Source organism: Pleurodeles waltl, chromosome 8 (assembly GCF_031143425.1).
Source record: "Pleurodeles waltl isolate 20211129_DDA chromosome 8, aPleWal1.hap1.20221129, whole genome shotgun sequence".
Classification (NCBI taxonomy): Eukaryota; Metazoa; Chordata; class Amphibia; order Caudata; family Salamandridae; genus Pleurodeles; species Pleurodeles waltl.
This window is the reverse complement of record NC_090447.1, coordinates 194,557,017-194,582,404: the sequence shown is the minus strand read 5'-3', so window position 1 is coordinate 194,582,404 and position 25,388 is coordinate 194,557,017. Positions and strand designations below refer to the sequence as shown.

Genomic DNA, 25,388 nt, shown 5'->3' with positions numbered 1-25,388 from the left:
TCTGTACAAACTTCAGTAAGCAGCCTCACAGCAGGTATTACCTTACTGATTCACCGAAAGATAGTTTTTTTAAGATTATCCCAGTTTCACATCATCCAACTGAAATATTTTTTCATAAAGAGTCATTAACAGAATATATTCATTTTCTACCCTACCTGTTTCAGAATGTCTGCTGCTGTTTCATGTGAGCAATCAAATATTACATAGAATTCCTTGGATTTCTTCATTTCCTTGAGCAATGGCCTGGCATCCTTATTTCCAGAGGGCAGTTGGCGAATTTTGATTTTAATATTGTACCTTGAAGGGGCTTTGATGAGTTCTTGCAGACGAATTAGTCCTAGAAAAGGATAGTGAATTAGTCACCCAGTGTCTTCAGCGAAAATTATTGTTCACATAGGCCAGGGTACCTAAATGCATGCGACAAAGTATCTAGTTGTACTTAGGGATTCGTGTTTAGCAAAAAAAACAAGCACTGACAAAGCCATTAGGTCTTAACCTATGCACGAGTTATTTGCTTTGCTAATATGTTTTAGCCACGTTGTACAGTAGCGTGCCTGCTGCTCATAATGGCTGAAAGATAGTGGCATGAAGGAGAGTGGCATAATGTGCCGTAGAGTGGAATGGCGCAGAGTGAAGTAGAGTGTCATATATTGGAGTGGCAGAAAGTGTTGTACATTGGAGTGGCATAGTGTGGAGTTGTGTAGAGTGGCATAGAGTAGAGTGGACTGGTGTAGAGAGCATTGGGGGTAGAGTGTTGCAGAGTATAGTGGCGTAGAGTGCACTGGCATTGAGTGCAATAGCATTGAATTCAGCGGATTACAATGCAGCTTCGTAAAATGCAGTGACGTAGATTAGGGTGGTGCACAGTAGATTTGAGTGGTGCAGAGGGGTGTGACACAGAGTGGGGTGGTGCAGAGTGAAGTGGTGCAGTGTAAAGAGGCATGGAGTAGAGTGGCGCAGAATAGGGTGGCACAGAGAACAATAGAGTAAAGTGGCATAGAGTACAGTGGTGTAGCGTGGTGCAGAGTGGAATGGCATACAGTCGAAGGATGCAGGGTGCAGTGTCCCTGAGTAGAGTTGAGGGCATAGAGTGCAGTGGCGTGAAGTGCAGAGTGAGTTGAGTGACATGGAGTGCTGTGGAGTAAAGTGGTGCAGAGTAGAGTAGCATAGAGTGATGTAGAGTATAATGTCATAGAGTGCAGTGGCATAGAGTGAAGTGGCGTAGAGTGGATTAGCATAGAGTGGAGTAGTGCAGAGTAGAGTGGCACAAAGTTCAGTTGTGGAGAGTGCAATGTTACAAAGTAGAATGTCGGAGTGCAGTGGTGTAGAGTGAAGTAGAGATCAGTGGCACAGAGTACATAGATGCATAGTAGAGTGCAGTGGCAAAGAGTGCAGTGACATAGAGTGCAGCTGTAAAGAGTTCACTGATGTAGAGTGCAGTGGTTGAGAGTAGAATGACGTAGAGTGCACTGGCATAGAGTGGAGTGACACAGAGTAAAGTAGAGTGCATAGAGTAGATTGTTTCAAAGTAGAATGAAGTAGCATGGAGTGGAGTGGTGCAGGGTAGAGCTCAGTTGCGTAGAGTGGTATAGAGTGTAATGGCATAGCCTAGAGTAAAGTGGTGTACAGTGCAGAGGCATAGAGTGCAGTGGTGCAGAATAGATCACAGTGGCAAACAGTGGATTGGCATAGAGTGCAGGGGTAAAGAGATGAGTGTTACAGAGTAAAGTGCATTGGCGCAGAGTGTATTGGCATAACGTTCAGTGGCACAGAGTGCAATATTGCAGAATTGAGTACAGTGGCGTAGAGTGGAGTTGTGCAGAGTAGATTGGTGTGGCCCAGACTGGAGTGGCGTAGAGTGCAGTGGTGAAGAGTGCAGTGGTGAAGAGTGCAGTGGTGTAGAGTTTAGTAGCGAAGAGTGCATTGGCATAGAGTAGAGTGGCACAGGGTAGAGTAAAGAGATAGCATGAAGTGGCAGAGAGTGCAGTGGTGTAAGTGGGGTGGTGCTGAGTGCAGTGGCATTGAGTGTTGTAAAGTGAAGTGGTACAGAGGAGATTGCACTGGTGTGGAGTGGTGCAGAGAGTAGAGTAGAATGGTGTAGAGTGGAGTATTCATGGTGTGGTTGTACACTGCCATGACAGACAACACATTTCCAATTGAAATGACCATTATATTTGCACAGACATGCATTTTTACTAATAAAACTATACATTGCACAGACACAATTGTGTGGAAATTGCATCATCAAGTGTAATGATTTGTTTTGATCATACTGAAGTATTTGTTTCCAACACACAATTTTTTTTTTCATTTGTGTTCCTAAATCTGATATATTCTAAAATACTTGAACAGTTCATTTACATGGTTTTGTGTGCTAGAAAAAGCCTCTTTCCTAGCCCTAGTATTCAGCAAGATTATCATATAAATCTTCTCACTTTGAAGTCAGAGAAAGAAAAGTAAACAAGAGTCCTTGGAAAGACAGCATCTGACATTTGACCTCGGTCTTTGAATGCAAAGAGAGCACTTGGAAAGATACTGTAAAGAAGGGTTGGGCAGGGAATGTACAAACGCTAGCTGGACAGCCTAAAACAAATAAAGTAAGCACATGGAAAGCAAGAAAATGTGAATTACATACCAAAAAGCCAATGGCAAGCAACAAGCAGGATGTAATCCTATGTCAACTTTCTGAATGTCCCCAAGATGTCTTTACCAAACTAGACAGCTATGCTGTCTGGTAGGCTGTGACCTAACCATCATTCTAGCAAGAATGTCCTTGTTATTGTTCATTTTTTCACCACAGAAATTAAAAAATTCAGAAACACATTAACAAGACAGATTTAAAGATATCATTCTCCAGCATTTGCAGCCTTATAACTGGGCAACTGTCTGATGGGTCATATCTCAACAGTCAGATTGCTTTGTGACAGAATGTACCTACTGAAGTGAGCTAATAGCTGGAAAGATGAACATTTTGATGAGGACATTTTATCCAGAAATATATAAGTTAAAACAGCTTCTGTTCGCAAATATGAAATCATTCTTTTTTCTAAATCCCCCTCAAAACATGCACACCTGCTATGACACACCCCTCTCCATTATATTGTAGAAACGCACAATCTGATATTACAGGAAAGCTCTCTTAATTTTTCTGCAGACAAACACAGATAATAACAAATCTAGATTTGGCCTGAGCTGGAAACAACAACATCAAGGTACAAGAAATAAAAAACAGCTATGACATAGCAGGAATCCAAAATTATATTGGTGCTGTTGATTGCATACCCATGCAAGTGATTGTACTGAAAGCAACGGAACAGAGCTTCTTGGTCAGGAAAACACAACACAGACAGTGCCTACTGCCAGTGGTTGCAGGTGGAGGACAGCCGGGTTCATTATTGGAGCCTGGAACTTATTTGTCATCACTAGATTTTTACCCGGAGCAACAGAAATGCAGAAAGGAGCAGGGGTAAAAAAGAATCTTTAAGTGTGAGATAACAATGTAGGAAGTGGATAGTGGTGGAAGAAAGAGGCATTAAGTAGAATGAAAACTACGCTGGTGTGGTGTTTGATATCCCTGTTTGGCTGTGCCCTGACAGGATCCTGAAGATTTTATTTTTTCCAAAGTTAGCGTGCATTATACCTGTATACTGGCAGATGCAGCCTTTATAGCTCATGTGCAGGATTTCACCAGACAGTTTTTCCAGGCTTGACATGAGACAACAAAAAGTAGGGCAGTGGAATGAGGGTCATATGATGTTGCTCTCAGGTAGAGAAGGATCTGTTGGACACATAGATGTAAATGGCAGACCTGGAGCATAGGGCCATTCTGGACCCTGACGGTGAATGAAAACAGTTCTAGGGAAGAAGACAGATTGAGGACACATGGGCTCAGCTGAACAAATACACATACAATCAGCGCAAACACTAGTTTTTCAGGGAGTGATAAATCAGGCCACCTTTTGGCCTGGCTGCTCAAATGGGTGGAACATGAAAAAACACATATAATAATGTTGAGGCAGGCGGACGGATGAGTAGTGACAGCTCAGAAGCGTATCAATGATTTTTGTAGGGATTACCTGGAGGGAGGATTTACAAGGTCTTGGTCAGGATATGCATGCTAACGCTGGGAGCAAATAAGCATTAGGAGGCTTACAGTGACACAAAGGAAGGAGTTGGAAGCTCCAGTCGAGCTACGGGAATTGAAGGAGTGCTAAAGAGCATGGCAACGTGGAAGGCCCCCGGGATAGAAGGCATACCAGCCAACTTCTACCAGGAGATGCATAAACTGGTTCTCAAGACATTGCTGGGGGTGTGTGAAGGGGATAGAGAGTAAGGCCAGCTACTGGCATGATGAGGGAGGCTATGAAAGCCCTGTTCCCAAAAAAGGATCAGACTAGTTTTATCCCAGACAGGATTATGATGCTTAACATTAGACTCCTGATGCATGAAATGCAGTCATTAACAGATTTGGGAGAGGATTATGCCTTTGCCCCATTAAAGCCTGAAAGTGCAAATTGGTGCAGTTGGTTGGGAGTATCTTTGGGTGGTGCCGAGGTCTACGGGATTTGACCCAGGGTTCCTGGGTGGGTGAAACTGCTCTATGCTGACGTAAACTGCTAGAGTGTGCTGACCTAAGTGTTAGGGTGTGAAAAGGTGATGTGACCTTAGCTGCATGGACATTGTGGAGGGGAACTATACAGGGCTTCCTTCTGTCTCGAATGCTCTTTGCATTGGCAGTGGAACCCCTGGCAGTTCAGTTGTGTGCATACCTGAGAGATTGGGGTATCCAGATGGGTATTGAGACCCATGTTAGGTATTTTTATGTGGACAATATGTTTTGTACTTGAAGGACCCAATACACTTGGTCCCCCGTGGCTGAACTAAATAGGTTTGGGAAAATATTGGGATTGAAGGCTAATCAAAGTAAATCATAGTTTTTTTCTCTTGGTAGATTGGAGAGAATATGGGCTGCCATACATCCTGAGCCAGGACTCCGGTGGGAAACTGTTGGCTTCCAATTTTTGGGAATTTGGGTCTGTAGGGACCCACAAGACAATACACATGCAATATGGGTAGAGTGGTAGATGGATTGCGGAACTCAGGGAGTTTCTGGAAAGCTGTCCCTCTTTCCATCTGAGTTGTTGGCCACGATGGTGATTCTCTAAAGTTGCCTCTACATACTACAAAATACCATGTCTCCTCTACCCATGACCACATTTTGTAAACTGGACAGCCTATTGGCCAATTTGGTACAGGCAAATGGGAGAAGTAGAGTATGACTGTCAACACTTAAGTTACCCTAGAGGAGAAATGGACTGGGATTGACCAATTTGTTTGTATATTATGTGGCTGCACAGGGTATGTTCCAACTAGGGAGAAATTCCTGCTGACAACAACACGTGGGGAACATACGTTTTCTGAGTTGTTTCTGAGAGGACAGGTGGCACCGAGGGAGATTCCACACCTGTTCGACAGACAGGAGAAGTGTGGTATAAGCTAATATTTTGGGTTCTGAAGAGATCCAGATTTGCACTGAATATTCCATTGTGGGAGATGGGAGTACTCTAAGTCATACATACGGATAGATCCTTTCCGGGTTGGAGGGAGAGAAGCTGTCGCACGTTGGGATACCTTTTTTGAAGTGGAAGGTTTATTTTATTCGTACAGGTGCCACGTTATTTGGAATTGGCCTTGGGCAATTTTAAAATATGCCAAGATCGCACACAGAAAAGAGGCATATGGCATTGATTTCTGGAGGATCAGACAGAGCTCACTATTATGAGTCAAGTTTTGGAGTTGGGGAGGTTATAAGAGACTTGTTTTTACAGATGGTACCACATAGCACAACATAGCATACCATTGCAATCCATTATGAAAAGACCTCAATGCATATTTAGACACCTACACCTTTCTGATCTAAGAAGGTGTAACATAACGAAGTGTCAATGGTTGATCAGTTTGATTCAGTCTGTAAAATTCTGACATGTTAGTCTCTGTACCCACTCACAATAGAAACCTCTCACATTCTATTTCTGTGGATGAAGAAGAAGTTGTCAATTTAAGGTTGGAGCTTCCTGCAGCTTAATGGAAAAGGGGGAATGTTAAACACTTTAAGAATCACCACTTACCTCTGCCATATGCTCCACCAAATGCAAGGCACAACATGCTTGCCACAGACCAATTTATGGTTGTGAATGATAATAAGAACACTATCTGGTATTGACAATCAAATGCAGAATAGGTGGCATTCCAGGTGTTTTTTTACATAGAGTTGCTATTTTGTAACAACTTTATTCATTCTCTACTTTGCCTACAAAGCAACATAAAACAAGATCACAGTCAGCATATTATTATTTGATACATTGTGATTAAGTAATTAAAGTTTATGCTTTGTGGGAAGATGAAAATGACTATCTCAGAATGGCTCTTCATATCGGTTGAGATAGCGCAGAGTGCAATATGCCTTACAATTTAGGCCTTGCTACAATCCCACACTCCTCCAATCAAGCATGCCTCTATGGTGTAGTGGGCATGTAATGGTTAGGAAACACTATATGAATGAAGTTATAACACAACTGACCACAATACAACACAGCAAATGTATTGGATTATATTATATGAACACTGTTTATCTGATATATGTACCCAGAGGATCCATTTGGTGGATAATAGGACTTATAAGCCCCAATGTCTCGAAAAAATCAAGAAATGCTGCCTATTAAGTCTCAAAAGCTTTCCCTATCAGCCAAATGCTAAACTTTTTTTTTTTCCTTTACTATAACAGTAGATGAAAGCACAATGCATGTTTTTTACAAGTTGACCAAAACAATATTCAAATCTGTTGTTTACAATATAAAACTTGGGCCCATATTTATGGAAAGTTAGTGTCACCTTAGCGTCATTTATTTTGCCGCTAAAGCGACGCTAACTTATCTCCATATTTATATTTTAATGCTGGACCTTTTCTGCGTCAAAATATTGGAGTTAGCTCCATATATAGGAAGTGCCAGCCCACCTTGTGTCAATAAAATTCAAGGCAGACGTTCACTTCCTAAAAATGACACTAGCCCCCAGTGCCATACTTAACACACAATGCAGGAACAACGCACAACTAGGAGGCAGGCCTAAATTTTGGCAGAGAGCCCGATTAGCGTCATTATTTAACGAGTGGTCGACCAGGCGTTAAATTGCAGGTGGTCCCATTTCCATGGGAAAACACTATGGAATGGGCACATAGTTGCCCACCCCAACCCCCCAGCATCACCACCACCCACACCACAGGGACACTACAGAAGGAGGGAGTCCATCCCAGGTAAGTTGCAGGTAGATATATGTGTATGTGTATGATATGCCACTGGGGGCTCCTTACATGCGGCCCCCTGCCTGGCACTGGATATGATGGGCTTGCCCAGGGGCCACTGGTCCCCTATGGTGGGCATTGTGGTAATGGTAATCTCACCTGTCTATAATCAGTCAGGAGTCATTATTTGGCTGCTTGTGCGTCAAAAAATGACTCTACGCTGAATAGTGGCAGATTTTTTGCCGCTAATCAGCCAACTGTAATTTTTGACCCACTAGCGCCCTACCTCACCGGGTACCGTCTTTTTATGAGACACTAGCCATTCCATAGCGCCAGTGTTCGTCACTTCTAAAATATGGCGCAGGGTTGGCATTAGGGAATGGTGTTAGGTCGCATTAAAAAAATGACGCAAAACTGCGCTAGTGCAGTTGTGCCCCATTTTTCATAAATATGGCCCTTGGTTGGTGCACTCACACTCTCCCTCCCTCTCTCTCTCTGCAAGGTAGTATTGCTGTAGTCAGAATAAAAGACACAGGAAATGATAGACAACAGAGGGGCTAATTCATAATACTGAGTTTTTGATGTGCTATAACAGAAGTACTACTTCACTCATATGCCTTGTTTAATAGGCCCTTAAATGTCAAACTTAAAATTAAAGGGCACAATCTTTTTTATTTATTACTAAATGTATATGAATGTTCCCTGAATATTACAGTTTTATTACCATTTTAAATGTTTTGGGACTAATTCACAAGGGCATTTAAGAGTGCATCAGTTAGTACCACAGGACTAGCACTGCACATATTCATAAATGTGCTTCAGAACTGACCTCTAAATCCATGTTTATTTCATAGAAAACCATGAACAGTTGTCAGCTGGACGTTTAGACAGAGTAAATTAGTTTTCTAGAGTGTCTAGAACTTTGGGTCCTGGCACTTATTGTTTTACAAATTAAACACGATTAAGTCACGATTTCTATTCCATGCGATTGTGTTCTTAGTTGCATTTTAATCTAAGTACAACAGATTGGGATGTTCAGAAAATTATGTCTGAGCCACATAACTGTGTATAGTCTTTAAAGGGGCAACCAGTGTCTCCTTACTTAATCCATCACCTTTAACAATCACCACTAGAGGCAATACAGAATGTCGTTTTGTGGTGATATCTGGTTGGGCTTTCCTTTTAGATCTATTGTTTCATCATTCACCAGCTGATCCCTAAAGAAAGAGCAGAAATTTCTGCTTATGAAAAATCAGATTTGTTGAGGGCGTAGTAAATTCATCAAGTTCATGAATCTGTCGTGTTTGAATGATGATCTGAAATTAGAACTGTAACAGTGCTTGCCCGTTGCAGTACCTTCGTTAATGTTAGCTTCCCAACATTACACTGTTTCTTGGTTGTCACTCAGACACTCACATTACTTTTAAAAGATGACTGTTCCCTGTCATAGGATGTTCACTCGTGGGTTTCAGCGATCCATGCTGATAAATACGTGTTGAAATGTAAATTAGCCTGTATTTAGTACCAAAATGCAGATATATTATTGTGTTTAAACATAATGATATTGTAGGAAATTGAAGAACGGGGCTTCTATATGCAGGAAAGCAACTGCGGGTATATTCATTTAAGAATTCATATTATATAAATCGCGAACTAAATCGCATCCAGATGCATACCAGCAAGAGAGGAGAACCAAGGGGATCACTGATATTGAAACTGCTTTACTGAAAGTTGCCTTGAGGCATAGAACTAAAAATTGTTTTTGCAAACTCACTTGTGGGTAGAAATTCTGTGATTCAAATAGTTGCTGTATTGGATTTAATCCTGCATACAATTCACCAGTTACCTGGATTGCTTTTTAGAAGTTAATCACTGACGATTGGTGAGACGTTCTGTTGGTTTGCACCTGTGCCATTGTCCAGTCATCAATGATAGCACTCGTTTCATGAGGTAGGGGAGTAGGGGAAAGGTGCAATGCTCCAAAACTTTCTAATGTTGGGGTAGCTGTAGATTAAGTCTACACTGAAGTGGGAATAGGCGTGTTTTATTATTTTGTGTATAAATTATGGGTTTTGCTCTGACACACAACTTAGCAATGCAACACAAAATGCATGGAATACAATATATACATGTCTCTTCTGACATGTTTTGAAAATAGATGTATTCATGTTACAATTTTTGGTATTTGAAGAAAATAAATAGAATAATTTGGCCCATTCATACTGTTGAAATTGTCCATTTCTCCAGTATCGCTATCACCCCAGATTTATGCCTTTTGCAGCTGAACTCGTTTTTGTTGGCATTAGGACTCTGTGCATTTTAACCCCCCAAGTCCCACGAATGGAAAAGTGTGTGCTGTTTCCTTTAAGCATTTTTTAAGCATGCTGATTGTCACATTTAATCTACTTATAAGTCCCTAGTATGTGGTACTAAAATAAATTAAATGCTACTGGTGGGCTGCAGCACTCATGCCATCCTCTAAAGTAGACCTGTTACACGTCTACAGGCCAGCCCTAGCAGCCTGTGTATGCAGTTTTAAAGCTTCCATTTCGATCTGGCAAGATAAATCTTTTACCAGACCTAAATCTTCGTTTTTCATACTCATAAGTCACCCTAAGGTAGGACCTAAAGACTCATGTAGCAGGGTGCATAGTAGTTTAAAAGTAAGACATTTATATTTAATCTTTTATATGTCCTGGCAGTGAAAACCCCCCAAAGTGGTTTTTCACTATGGAAAGGCTGGCCTCCCATAGACAAACATTAGCTACTTTATTTCACTTAATAGGTGCTAAATTCATGTTGGGAACAGCCAGGAAAATATGTCTTCCACTCACTTTAATGATAATTTAAAATCAATAGTAAAGTTGGATTTTAAAGTGCTATTTTAGAAATGCTACCTTTAGAAAGCTGGTTGTTTCTGCCTAAACCTAACATGCCCAGGGTCTCCTGATAGTTAATGGCTTCCCCACTGGGGAATGTGTATTGGCAGCAGACAGTGTTCAAAGTACCTTGGTGTAGAGGAGAGTTGGTTTTCTTGATAGAATGGCTGGGGATGGGTTGTGCCTCAACTGTGATTGCACTTCAAAGAGTAGTGTGGGGGTTGGAGAGGAACTTTGATATGTCACTGGTAGATACAGCTCACAGTGTGGCCTGTCTGCCCTTTGTTTTACTAGCCAGACTGGAGCCAAACCCTGGTGAAAGAGGGGAATTGACCACAACCAGTTTAAGATTAGATGAAAGGCGTGACCCCCCACTCACGGGCTGTCACTGTTCATGAAATTCACATCACATTGAGCTGCAGGGATGCAACAAGCTTGCAGAGACTATTCCTTCTTCCAGCTGATCAAATCCAACTGGACCTGCTCTGGTCTCCTTCATTGCCTTCTGGAGGAGTGAGGCCTGAGCAGCAAGTGCTGTCCTGATGGTCTTGGACTCCTGGCTGGAGTCAGAATGTACTTCCCTCTGCTTCATTGAAAGTTTCTCTGGATTTGACAAAGGGCAGCACAGAGCAATGACAGAACAAAACCTTGCATTGACGCACAGTGCAGCTCCTGATTGGCGGCTTCACCAGATCAGAGGCAAAGCATCACATTGTAGCATTGCAGAGCTCTTCACCAGATCTGATGCTGCGCAATGCCAAGACTTGAACCAGAGCATTATGCGGCTCCTGATCCGTGGTTTCACCCGATCCGATGCAGAGTGATGCAAAACCTTGCATCACAACACCAAGGCAAGAAGGCACAACTCCCAGTGAGCTGATCCTGGACCCGTACCCGGCACATACTCCTTATTGGTCAGCTTGAACTTGTGACTTTGTCCATGTCCAAATACCCATAGTTGGTGTGTCTCGCCTTTTAGTGTTAGTTTGGAACCCTAGACTTTAGAACTCATAGCTCTTGTTCTACTGATTGGGTTTTTGCCATTTTGATGTCATGTTATTTGTCATATTTATTCTATTTTTCTAGTCTGATTTTGGAGTTTTCTTGTGTTGTATTTTCACTTTATTAATGTTTAAGTACTGCATTGATACTTTACACATTACCTCTACATTAAGCCTGGCTGCTTTTGTGCCAGGCTAACAGAGGGGTAAGCACAGGTTTATTTAGTGACTTTTATAGTTCACCCTAACAATGATTGGGATTATTTTTTGAAAGGGGCTTGTACCCCCTTCAACCAATAATCCAATTTCTTACAGATACTAACTCATTCATGTCAATAAATGTCTGGGTGAAATGTCCCCAAAATGTTCAATTCCCTAATAGTAAAATTGAAAGAGTGCACCCGTCCTCTCAATATGTGCTATCTGTATATGAATACTCCCATAATATTCCCCCTTATACACATTTCTTGCCAAAACAAAGTCTACAGTAGTACTAGTTCACATACTCAAGAACCACACTCTGAGAAGAAATGGTAACACCACATAGCCCAAGTACATATAACAATTTAGTTTATAATTTTTTAATTTAAATCCCTCAGGTTGATCTGCCACACAACTCCCTTAAATACACATAAATAAACTTGTGGATAAGGAAAACAGTTGAATGTGAATAGAGTCCAAAGTCCACTTATTCACATATTCACTTAAATTAAGTTTCCAGTGTCCAAGATTCTGAGCTGTTGCATTGTGAATGAAAATTCCAAATAATGAGTACAAAGATTGTCACTAAAACATAGGCAGTTCCCTTCTATTCTTCAGGCTTTATCAAATTAGAATGTGTAAGCCCATTCAAAGTATTTCATCTTCACATGGGATTTTATCAGGGATCAATTTTATGTATCAATTTCTGTATTATAGCCTCACTCCCCTGCATCATGATTGCTCGCTCGCAAACACGGCAGCAAAGTTTTACTGCTGTGTTTGAAAGTGTACAGTCATGCTGCAGGAGTATCGGACAGACATTATGTACCAACACTATGAATATATAAAATTATGCCCCATGGGGCCAGATAATAATAATAAGGAAGGGGGAATGCTACCCCTCCTGAGCATCTGCAGATCCTGTCAACCCCATCTCCAGGGCTGTATGAATTTCAAAGAGGTAGGTGGCCTCCCTCTCTGACCCTTTAGGGACCAACAGGACTCCGTTCCCCAGCACCAATATTTTTAAAAAGGGGGGGAGTGCATGACACCCCTCCCTTAGCCACAAAAGTACCCCATCACCCATGGCGGACTCTCTTCATGTGTCCTGGGGAGTCAACGTGGGCTCTTTCAGGCAGATAAGACTTGTTTTGTGCCACCCAATGGGAGCTGCAAAAATGCTCCAAGTGAGTGGGAGCAAATATTTGTTTTCCTGTCCATGCTTTTGCGGACCAGGAAACTCAGACTTCTCCTGTGTGGTGGGAGCATGAAAGAACAGCTGCTCCTGTCGGATAGGATAAATGCTGGCTCCCCAGGGAAATAGGATGGTACATGAAGGGAGCCAGTGGGGCTGCAGGGGCCCTAGGGCTCCGTCCACAGCCACAATGGTGTATTTAAGGGGTGGCCCACATGGCATCGGAGTACCAATATTAGGCTCTGGTGGATGGAGTCCCTGGGGATGTAAAGGCTCAGGGAGGGGAGCCACGTACCTGTTCCCCTTTATACAAAAAAAGCCCTGGGGGATGGGGTCTGTGTGGCCTGTGGCCACTCAAGTAGGAGGCCGCCCACTCCTCTCCCCTTAATTAAAAAAATGGGGATGGGTTCCTCGGGGTCCTAAAGGCTCACGGAGGGGGATGCACCATCAACGCAACATCCAAAGTTGATGAGGTCTAAGAGGCCTGTAAAGGCTTGTGGAGGAGGGCCAGGTGCACACTCCCCCTAAAAACAATAATACATCCCTAGGTGATGGGGTCCCAGGAGCCGAGGGGTCTGTCTCTCTGGGTGTGAGAATAGGTGTCAGAGAGTGTCTCTGGGTGTGAGACTCTCTGTCACGGTGTGAGAGTGGGTAAGTGAAGGTCTGAGTGGGTTTGTGATGGGTGCATCAGTTTTGTGTGGGTCTTTATGTGGTTGCATCAGTGTCTGAGTGGGTGTGTGAGGGTCTGAGTGGCTACATGAGTGGGTGCATGAGTGTCTGAGTGAGTCCGTGAATGGGTTCATGAGTGTCTGAGTGAGTCTCTGAGTTGGTAGGTGAGGGTCTGAGTGGGTCTGTGAGTGGGTGAGTGCGGGTTTCAGTGGGTCTATGAGTGGGTGTGTGAGAGTCTGTGTGGGTCTGTCAGTGGGTGCCTCAGTTTCTGTTTGGGTCTGTGAATGGGTGCGTGAGGGTTTCAGTGGGTCTGTGAGTGGGTGTGTAAGAGTTTGAGTGGGTCTGTGAGTGGGTGCGTGAGGGTATGAGTATGGCTGTGAGTGGGTGCATGAGGATCTGAGTGGTCTTGTGAGTGGGTGCTTAAGGGTCTGAGTGGGTGTGTGGGAGAAAGAGATTGAAAGCAAGAGAGAGAGAGAGAAAGGGAGAGAGGAAGAAATATAGAGTTTTTTCTAGGCTTTGATGAATAATATACTTAGAGTGAGATATTTCTAGACAAATAGAAAAGAAAATGTATTTGTCAGTTAAAAAGAGTGAGATCACTTTTCAGTATGAATCTTGAATATTTGAAGTTGAAAAGAAATTAAAGCAGGCAAATGATCAGAGACACACCTAGGCTAAAACCTTCAGCCTTTGGTATGGGGGTCGGAGAACTTAACCACTAGGGCAAAGGAGAATAACTTGTGTACCCAAAATCTTGGTAGTCTAACTCTTTGAAATCATTACATGGAGCAACCATGCAATGACAATCTCTCTCTTTCTTTCTCTCTCCCCCATCACAATATGGGATAGAAAAAAGAGAGAGAGAGTGACAGGACAGCGGGGGGAGCCTCAAGCCCCTGTGGTCCTAGTTGGCTCCGCACATCCTGTGGGAGCCCGCTTTGCTCCCCTAAGCAGGGAGCTGCTTTTAATAGCAGCTCCCTGCTTGTGGGAGCACTGTTTTCATCGGTGATCCCTGCAAACATATTTGCGTGCAGGGAAGACAGATGAAAACAGTTTGACAGCTCTCTCTCTCTCTTTCAGAAAGCTTAGCTTTTGATTGGTGGGAGCTGTCAAAGCAAAAAACTATTTTTCTATGGAAACATGGTCCTAACTATAACTACCTAGTGGCATCCGCAATAGCCACTAGGTGGTTATAGTTAGGACCTACTTACCATAGGAAAAACATTTTTTTTGTCTTTAACTTTGGCGCCATTTGACAAACCTTCACAAGTTTTTCAAATCTAGTTTGCCACTCACTTCAGCTGCTGTATTGTAAATTTTGGGGTGATGTGTAAAGAGGAGGTCAAGAAAAAGGTAGGGTCCCAAAACGTGTTTTTCTCATACAATTTCCCATGGGGATTTTGAATACTACTATAACCCAAACCGCAAGACAAAATTACACCAAAGTTGACAGAAAGCTAGATCTTGGTCTAGAAAGAGTGTTTCTGTAATCTTGTGTAAAGCTGTTCAGTAGTTTTGGAGTTATGAAAGAAAAAATATTTACGTGTTTCTAGAGACACGGATCCACTGTGGATCCACCTGCGAACCAAAAAGCAAGGCCCTGATTGGCTGGGCACAACCTGAGTGAACAGCTGTGGCTGCCATTTTCTTTAGTGGCTTGGCTCTGGGAGGGGAATGAAAAGTAACACAAAGGGTCAGGATACATGTATCCTGGCCCCATAGGAATGATGGAGGGGTCTCTGAGAGAGAGAGCCCTCATAGGCAGGAAACTGCCCAAAAATGTTTCATGGGGGCACGCTGGATCCACTGATCCACTGTGGTGCTCAGCACAGTCCCCCAAAGTAAATTAGTGGTGGATCCTGACCCCAATGAAATAACAAATAGACCTACTCACACACTGACTCATCAAATCCCCACTGTGCACGGCCACAACCTGTGTGCAACGTGGGGTTGGCTGCATGAGGGGATATTGACAACAAGGTCGAAAGCTGTGTGTGGCAGCAGTTGGATTTATGTATGGTAATTAAATATTAATTTATGTTAATAAAACATAGAAATTAACTGGAAAAAAAAACAAAGGTTAGAGGGATGTTATAGTTAGGAAACAGAAATTTAAAAACACCTTAGTTCACTGAAAAAATCAAAGGTTACAGAGACTTTAAAGTTAGGTTCACCTTTTACATCCACAAAACAATAGAAATCCAGTAGTTCTAGTTATTCCTATTTGAAGAAACTATAACTCATGACATAAAATAACTTTGGGCCAGGAGGGATTTTCCAGATTGTTCGTGAATATGACCCTTGTCTTTGGTTTAGAAAACAGCCATAAAGTAAGGCTCCCCTTGACACTGGCATGTGACACCAGTGCTTTGTCAATCTTTTTTTGTTTTCCTGATTTCCACAGTATGTGTGCACTTAAACCAAAAGAAAACATATTTTAAGATGGCTGCTGTGTGTGCACATGTGTAAGCATTGGCCTTTTTCTTAAAGCATAAGATAACCAAACAACAATGGCTGTTGTACATGTGCCAGCATATGCACTATTGATTATCTGCATAATGTTTAAAAAACAAGCATAACCAAGGCTGATTGTGAAGGACTGCCAGAGACAAATGGATGCTGTGGAGGGCACGTTTGTTTTAATGAAGATGCAAGGGTGAAAAGGGAAGCAGGAAGAAGGAGAAAGAAAATAGCCCCTCATGCAATGCAATACAAATTCTGACGTTGTAACCTTGAGCAGTAGAAAGAAATAACTCATCCAATCAAAAACATGAGTTCAAAATGTTGATTGAATGTGACAAAGACAAAAATAAAAAAAGAAAGCCATTGAATCACGAGTAGGGAACTGAGTGAACAAGTCACTTGGCAATACCTTACAACCACGATCAAGGCAGTCACAAAGTGCACTCAATGTACACTGAATAAAATATGTTTGCTGCCAACAGACAGTGAGGGTCATTCTGACCCTGGCGGCCGGTGGCCGCCAGGGCCACCGACCACGGGAGCACCGCCAACAGGCTGGCGGTGCTCCAATGAGCATTCTGACCGCGGCGGTTCAGCCGCGGTCAGAAGCGGAAAGTCAGCGGTCTCCCGCTGACTTTCCGCTGCTCTTTGGAATCCTCCATGGCTGCGGAGCGCGCTCCGCAGCCATGAGGATTCTGACCCCCCCTACCGCCATCCAGTTCATGGTGGGAAAGCCGCCATGAACAGGATGGCGGTAGGGGGGGTCGCAGGGCCCCTGGGGGCCCCTGCCGTGCCCATGCCAATGGCATGGGCACGGCAGGGGCCCCCGTAAGAGGGCCTCGAAAAGTATTTCAGTGTCTGCCTTGCAGACACTGAAATACGCGACGGGTGCCACTGCACCCGTCGCACCTTCCCACTCCGCCGGCTCGATTACGAGCCGGCATCCTCGTGGGAAGGTCGTTTTCCCCTGGGCTGGCGGGCGGTTTTACTGGAACCGCCCGCCAGCCCAGGGGAAAACTCGTAATACCCGCCGCGGTCTTTTGACCGCGGCGCGGTAATTTGGAGGGCGGGATCCTGGCGGGCGGCCTCCGCCGCCCGCCAGGGTCATAATGAGGGCCAGTGTCTTTAGGCCACACCTTTGAAGAATTGCTTATATATATTGGCAACCAAGTCGATGAAATCTGAAGCTTTATAAATAAGAAAACTGTTTTGGGGTAAATAAGGTATTTGATTTTTCTAAGTACCCTGTGTGGGTGATTCTTCTATTGTTTTTCAAAGTTATTTCTTAATATTTGTTCTCGTTTTCTTAGTACTACAATGCAGTTCTACCTGAGATAGACAGTGGGCTTATCCTTGCGCATTTATGAAGGTTCTTCTTTTGAAAACAATCTATTTGCCAGGGACAAAATATATTCCATTAAGTGGCAAAACCCCCTTCCACATTAAAAAAAATGGTTAGAAAATCATATTTTCTTAATTGTTAAGAAAGTAGTGTTCTAAGCATGTATATTAGACGTCAAATTGCCCTAAAAACAACATGCTTCAAATCTATGGTCACACACTCACAAGTTTTATGCCCCACCCCCGACAAGTCAGTGGAAAGTTGTCAACAGCAATCTCCACACTTCTGCTCACTTTAAAAACATTAAGAAACACCCCTATGCTTACAGCTCTCTCCCATGTTTTAAGATTTCCAATTAAGGGGAAATGATGAAGCAGTTTGAGGTGACAGAATAGTGTCTGGTCGCATTTATTTTATTGAGCTTGTTGGGAGAATTCAACATCCTTCAAAAACACCCATTCGTTATTTTACAGATCTTAAGCACATTTCTGATCATTCTACTCTGGCCGGGATCTGTAGGGTAAATAGCAGAACTATATTGTTCACTGCGAGTGCCATCTAGTGAGCTAACATCTGAAAGCAGTCTCTTCAAAATCTTGGAAGTGGCTTGCTATCTCATTTGGGCTCTAAAGGGACACCTCCCAAATATACCATACCAATGACTCATGACATTAATTTTCATTAGTGTCCACCCCCCTTGAATATGTCACGCAACTAGGTCTTCTCCACCTCAAAAGTGTCGTACATAGCCTGCTGACAACCAATTTTGTGAAAAGCCTGGCATATCCCTTTTCATTGGCATCACGTTGCAACCACTATATCACTAATTTACCATGCAGGTCTAGAGAGTGAGGATATAATATGTCAGACCTGGCACCCTTGGCGTGGTTTCCCCCTAACATTTTGCCTTCAGACCTCCTGTTTTTGCTGACTACATTTTTGCTGGCATTAAGAATCTGCACACTTCGGGCCATATTTATACTTTTTGACGCTAAACTGCGCTAACGCAGTTTAGCGGCAAAAAATTTTGCGCCGGCTAACGTCATTCTGAAGCGCCATGCGGGCGCCGTATTTATTGAATGGCGTTAGCCGGCGCAAGCAGACCGGCGCTGCCTGGTGTGCGTGGAAAAAAACCACGTAGACCAGGCAGCGCCGGCGTTGGGAAAAAATGACGTTAGGGCGTCTTAAAATGGCGCAAGTCAGGTTGACGCTAAAAAATCGTCGTAACCCGACTTGCGCCATTTTTTTTCGACGCCCATCCCCCATCAACATGACTCCTATCATTGTAAAGATAGGAGTCATGCCCCCTTGCCCAATGGCCATGCCCAGGGGACTTATGTCCCCTGGGCATGGTCATTGGGCATAGTGGCATGTGGGGGGGCACAAATCAGGCCCCCCTATGCCACAAAAAATAAAAAAATAAAAACTTACCTGAACTTACCTTAATGTCCATGGGATGGGTCCCTCCGTCCTTGGGTGTCCTCCTGGGGTGGGCAAGGGTGGCAGGGGGGGTCCCTGGGGGCAGGGGAGGGCACTCTGGGCTCATTTTGAGCCCACTTGTCCCTTAACGCCATCCCTGACCCAGGCGTTAAAAAGCGGCGCAAATGCGCCGTTTTTGGCCACGCCCACTCCCGGGCGTCATTTTTGCCCGGGAGTATAAATACCACGTAAAGGCCTGGGAGTCATTTTTTAAGACGGGAACGCCTCCCTTGCATATCATTAACGCAAGGAAGGGGTTCACGCTAAAAAATGACGCACATTCCGGGAACTTTGGCGCTAGACGCGTCTAGCGCCATAGTATAAATATGGCGTTAGTTGGCGTTAGTTTTGCGTCAAATTTGCGTCGAAAAAAACGACGCAAATTCGGCGCAACCAGAGTATAAATATGGCCCTTCATCACTGCTAACCAGTGCTAATTTGGTTGTGTTTTCTCCTTATTAGTTTTTCACAACTGCAAGGTAGGATGACATTTGAGTTATCTTATTACATTTTATAAGTGTAATTTCCAAATGTGACCAGGTAATCATTTCATGTTTTGTGTCTCTGGAATTGGAACTTAAAATCTTAACATGGTGAATCAGATTTCTAATTATAATTTGGCACCTGCAATCTGTCTCTGGGTCACATGACTGGGTGTGGGTAGTAGTTAAGCTTACTGTATTCCTTGTAAACAGCCACATACAATGGGGAGCTTAGGTGTGTCAGAATGGGAGGGAGGCTGTGTCCTTTCTCTACACAAACAGCTGAACATCCCCTGTAGTTAGTCTGCAGCCAGGGCCAGGAAGGCAGGGCACCTGTACACTACATAGGCATGCCTCTAGGAGCTTCTCACCACTTCAAAGGCACAACTGAGTAAATACTGGACCTCAAACACCACACTTCAGTATGCTTCTGGACCTGTGGATACGCCAGGAAGAAGGGTTGCTGTGCTGTTGAAAGCACTGCCACTCTGCTGGATTGCTGCTCTGAAGAAACTGCTGCCCTAATGTGCTGACCTGCTGCCCTCTTGCTTCTCTTGATCCCAGAACTCAGAATGACTCCAAGGGCTAGTTGTCTGGCCTCCTGACCTGAAGCCTCAGGGACACAACAGGATTCCAACAACCTTGAACCTGCAACTGGACTCTGCCATTTGTGAGTCTTCCCTGCCAAGTGGTGCCACCCCAGTCCTAGACCCTTAGAAGTGTGCCTAAGGTGCTTTGCCAGCTTGTGGATGAAGTGTAACGGACACATCTACTCTGCTGTGTGGTGCAAACCCGAGCAGAACTGATGCATCGCAGCTCTGCTTGGAATGGACCAGTCGCAAAGATCCGCATCGCAAACTCATTGGAATGACTACTGCACAACCCATCCTCGGCGTAGACCCTCCTATCTCTCATTGACGGCATTTTCGATGAGGATGCCAGACTCCACATCGTAGCCTTGTAGCTCATCGGAACCAACGCATAGCCCAGAGTTTGTGCCGCATCCTCAACACTAATCTTTGCATTGCAAGGCCCTTTGGTGGGATCCTCAACGATGTTGCAGGCCCTTGCTTCGCAGCCTCATGCATGCGGGAACCAATACCTAATTTTAGCTGCATGACACATTGTAATGTGGATCCTCACAACACTCTGCAAATCAGGATTTATGGTAATTTGTTGAGTGGCCCTAACTGACACCCTGTAGCCAGCCCATAATCTATTGCATTCGGTCTGAACTTGTGACTTTGTTCCTGTGCGGTGCTACCAATTATCCACCCTTGGCGCATTGTGCTTTTTGGTGCTATTTTTAGTAATATATTTAAATTCAAATACCTCCAGTTCTACTAAATCGATTTTTGTCCTTATGGTCTTAGTTTATTTATTAAAGAGAGGTCTATTTTCCTAAGTGGCTGTGGATCCTTTTGTGTGGTATTTATGCTTTATTACTGTTGAGATGTTGCACAAGTACTTTACACACACATTGGGGGTGATTCTAACCCTGGCGGTCGGTGTTAAAGCGGCGGCCAACCCGCCAACAGGCTGGCGGTAAAAAATATGGGATTCTGACCCTGGCGGGAACCGCCAACACAAACAGCCACTTTAACACTCCGACCGCCACGGCGGTACAAACAAACAGCGCGGCGGTCACCGCCAACAGCCAGGCGGCAGCCAATGTACCGCCCACACTATTCCAACTCACCAATCCGCCACCTTTTCCGGGGCGGGAGCACCGCCGATAAAAACACGGCGGAAACAGACTACGGACGGGAAAACGCTCACCACTACGCACTCCAGGAGGAAGGAGGACAGCATGGAACCCGAATTAAACATCCTACCTGCTCTCGTCTACCTTCTCATCTACCACGAGTACGAAGTCCGGCGCAGACGACAACGGTGAGTACTGCACCTACGACACACGGGACGGGGAGGACGAAAGGTTACGGGCACACACATGCGACCCCCCCCCCTCCAACTATGTACACACCAATGCAGAGCAACAAGTCACAGTGACACCACCCAAACACCCCTGAAAAATGCTAGGACATAATCAAATTTGGAATAAATATTTATGTACCAAAAAGCTCCTGAAAATTATCGTACAACCATGAAAGATATTCACAACAAAACTAATGACATACACATCAGTGTATAACTGAAGTAACAAGTCCTGCACATCCTACGAATTCATCATGTCCGTGGGCCAAAGTTTTGAGAAATAAGGGCAAAGCCCACACAGGAGACCTGAGTCCTTTGGAGAGAACACTGCAGGGGCATCAGATGTAAAAACTACAGGCACCTCAGGGGGAAGGGAAGGGGGGGGCACCACAGCCACATGAGTCCACGACGCCAGATCCACGAGGAGCCACCATGCCCACTGTACCATCCTGGGGAGTGCAAAGCCACAGTCTCTCAATGTCTCTACAGTGGGTGGGCTGCCCACTGTACCATCCTGGGGAGTGCAAAGCCACAGTCTCTCAATGTCTCTACAGTGGGTGGGCTGCCCACTGTACCATCCTGGGGAGTGCAAAGCCACAGTCTCTCAATGTCTCTACAGTGGGTGGGCTGCCCACTGGACCATCCTGGGGAGTGCAAAGCCACAGTCTCTCAATGTCTCTACAGTGGGTGGGCTGCCCACTGTACCATCCTGGGGAGTGCAAAGCCACAGTCTCTCAATGTCTCTACAGTGGGTGGGCTGCCCACTGTACCATCCTGGGGAGTGCAAAGCCACAGTCTCTCAATGTCTCTACAGTGGGTGGGCTGCCCACTGTACCATCCTGGGGAGTGCAAAGCCACAGTCTCTCAATGTCTCTACAGTGGGTGGGCCATCAGGTGGATGACAGTCTCCACTGGTCAAGGAGGAGGCATGGTGGGCACAGTGAACCATAAACAGTGATTGAGACAGCGGTGCCCAGCGGAGCGGTGCTTGAGAAGAAGGGCCCAGCGGAGCGGTGCTTGAGACGGCGGTGCCCAGCGGAGCGGTGCTTGAGACGGCGGTGCCCAGCGGAGCGGTGCTTGAGATGAAGGGCCCAGCGGAGCGGTGCTTGAGACGGCGGTGCCCAGCGGAGCGGTGCTTGAGACGGCGGTGCCCAGCGGAGCGGTGCTTGAGATGAAGGGCCCAGCGGAGCGGTGCTTGAGACGGCGGTGCCCAGCGGAGCGGTGCTTGAGAAGAAGGGCCCAGCGGAGAGGTGGAGAGACAGCGGTGCCCAGCGGAGCGGTGCTTGAGAAGAAGGGCCCAGCGGAGCGGTGCTTGAGACGGCGGTGCCCAGCGGAGCGGTGCTTGAGAAGAAGGGCCCAGCGGAGAGGTGGAGAGACAGCAGTGCCCAGCGGAGCGGTGCTTGAGACGGCGGTGCCCAGCGGAGCGGTGCTTGAGAAGAAGGGCCCAGCTGAGCGGTGCTTGAGACGGCGGTGCCCAGCGGAGCGGTGCTTGAGACGGCGGTGCCCAGCGGAGCGGTGCTTGAGATGAAGGGCCCAGCGGAGCGGTGCTTGAGACGGCGGTGCCCAACGGAGCGGTGCTTGAGAAGAAGGGCCCAGCGGAGAGGTGGAGAGACAGCGGTGCCCAGCGGAGCGGTGCTTGAGACGGCGGTGCCCAGCGGAGCGGTGCTTGAGAAGAAGGGCCCAGCGGAGCGGTGCTTGAGACGGCGGTGCCCAGCGGAGCGGTGCTTGAGACGGCGGTGCCCAGCGGAGCGGTGCTTGAGATGAAGGGCCCAGCGGAGCGGTGCTTGAGACGGCGGTGCCCAGCGGAGCGGTGCTTGAGAAGAAGGGCCCAGCGGAGCGGTGCTTGAGACGGCGGTGCCCAGCGGAGCGGTGCATGACAGGAAGGGCCCAGCGGAGCGGTGCTTGAGATGAAGGGCCCAGCGGAGCGGTGCATGAGAAGAATGGCCCAGCGGAGCGGTGCTTGAGACGGCGGTGCCCAGCGGAGCGGTGCATGACAGGAAGGGCCCAGCGGAGCGGTGCTTGAGATGAAGGGCCCAGCGGAGCGGTGCTTGAGATGAAGGGCCCAGCGGAGCGGTGCTTGAGACGGCGGTGCCCAGCGGAGCGGTGCTTGAGAAGAAGGGCCCAGCAGAGAGGTGGAGAGACAGCGGTGCCCAGCGGTGCCCAGCGGTGCCCAGCGGAGCGGTGCTTGAGATGAAGGGCAGAGCGGAGCGGTGCTTGAGACGGCGGGGCCCTGTTCAGCGGTGCTCTTCTGCACCGCGGGCCCTGTTCAGCGGTGCCTATCTCCACGGCGGGGCCCTGTTCAGCGGTGCCTATCTCCACGGCGGGGCCCTGTTCAGCGGTGCTCTTCTGCCCCGCAGGCCCTGTTCAGCGGTGCTCTTCTGCACCGCGGGCCCTGTTCAGCGGTGCCTATCTCCACGGCGGGGCCCTGTTCAGCGGTGCTCTTCTGCACCGCGGGCCCTGTTCAGCGGTGCCTATCTCCACGGCGGGGCCCTGTTCAGCGGTGCTCTTCTGCCCCGCGGGCCCTGTTCAGCGGTGCTCTTCTGCACCGCGGGCCCTGTTCAGCGGTGCCTATCTCCACGGCGGGGCCCTGTTCAGCGGTGCTCTTCTGCACCGCGGGCCCTGTTCAGCGGTGCCTATCTCCACGGCGGGGCCCTGTTCAGCGGTGCCTATCTCCACGGCGGGGCCCTGTTCAGCGGTGCTCTTCTGCCCCGCGGGCCCTGTTCAGCGGTGCTCTTCTGCACCGCGGGCCCTGTTCAGCGGTGCCTATCTCCACGGCGGGGCCCTGTTCAGCGGTGCCTATCTCCACGGCGGGGCCCTGTTCAGCGGTGCTCTTCTGCACCGCGGGCCCTGTTCAGCGGTGCCTATCTCTACGGCGGGGCCCTGTTCAGCGGTGCTCTTCTGCCCCGCGGGCCCGGTTCAGCAGTGCTCATCCAGCAGGTCAAGGGAGCCAGACCTGGCCTTGACTCCCGGCTCAGTCGCCCTCGGACCGTGACGTTTCTGGACCCTTCGGGGACGGACTCCTGGCCTCCTTAGTGTCCTCCTTCCCAGCTGGGATGTGGCATGTGGGGTACACCTTCTCCGCGCTCCTGCTGCCCTTCCGCTCCTTTGATGGGGCTCTCGGGCCCTTGCCTCCCCTAGATGGTGTGGGTGGTGAAGTGGCCGCACATTGCTCCTTGGGGGCAGCCCTGTCGGTCCTCGCACGGCGGCCCTTGTTTTTGCGGGTCCTCTTGCCGGGGGGGGGCTGGACGTGTCCTTGCTGCTGATGGATGTGTCACTGCTGGCAAAGGGTGGGCTCCAGAACCCATGCACAACAGTGACACCCGAAGCTGGGCTGGTGGTGGCTGCGGTGCTCTTGGGACTCTTTGAAGATGGATGGGGGAGCTCATCGGGGGGGAAGAGGTCAAGGTTAGCCAGGAAAAGTTTTTTAGGGCCAAGGTAAAAGGTAGGAGAAGTGGAGATGGAAGTGGAGGTAGAGGAGGTGGTTGTAGGAGAGTCAGGTGTGCTGTCATTGGGTGAAGGTGCTGGTGCTGTAGGCTGTCGTGAGGTGGATGGCTGTTGGGTGGGTGGATGCCCGCGTTTGTGTGTCTTGGAAGAGGGGGTGACAGACACAGTGGGAGAGGACACAGGGGACGTGTAAATGGCAGTGGGGGTGGTGACTGCACGAGTGTGGACTGTACTGGAGGGTGAGGTGGTGATGGAAGCACTGGCTGATGTTGGGGTGCATGCAGGTGTGAGTGTAGAAGTCACAGGGAGGGAGGAGAGAGACGAGGAGGAGGGGGACACAGGGGTGGCAGTGGCTGTTGGCATGTCTACATCTGGGTGTTGCCTGGGTGAGTGTTTGTGGGATCTGTGGTGCTTGTGTTTGGATGAGCTGCTCTTGGGTGTTGAGGTGTGTGCAGGCTGGTCTGATGGTGTGGATGGGATAGGCTGAGGGACAGGAGACAGAGAAAGGCTGGAGGCAGTAAGAAGAGGGAGGCTGGAAACAATGACAATGGCTGCCGTCAGTGCTGAGGCCAGAGCAGTGAACGCTCGTTGATGGGCAGCCTGACCCGAATGAATGCCCTCCAGGTACGCATTGCTCTGTTGCACCTCCCTTTGCACACCCTGGATGGCATTCAAAAGGGTCGTCTGCCCAACAATGAGCGTCCTTACCAGGTCAATGAGCTCCGCACTGAGGGCAGCAGGGGCAACAGGGGCAGGGGCTGAGGTGCCTGGGGCGAAGGAGACGCGCGCCTTCCTGGGCGAACCGGCACGGAGCGAAGACTGAGGGGCTGCTGGGAGGGCGGGGCTGGTGCGCTGGGTGGCGGCTGTACCTGTAGAGGCGGGGGGCACGGATGTTGCCGCCACCGCTAGGGAGCTCCCGTCCGAGGACGTGTCGCTTTCGCTGCTCTCACCAGCGGTCCCCGTCGTGGTGCTCCCCTCGCCCTCCGGATCACTGGTGC

At 47.3% G+C, this 25,388-nt stretch overlaps 1 protein-coding gene across 5 annotated transcripts in view; it reads right to left on the bottom strand.

Moving 5' to 3' along the window:
* Window positions 1-25,388, bottom strand: part of GRIK1 (glutamate ionotropic receptor kainate type subunit 1) — a 990,817-nt gene that overhangs the window by 385,374 nt on the left and 580,055 nt on the right. For all 5 annotated transcript variants that reach the window (XM_069204055.1, XM_069204056.1, XM_069204053.1 and 2 more), the window contains one exon: window positions 156-337. In XM_069204055.1, coding sequence (XP_069060156.1) covers window positions 156-337 — 182 coding nt within the window. The remainder of the gene's footprint in view (window positions 1-155; window positions 338-25,388) is intronic.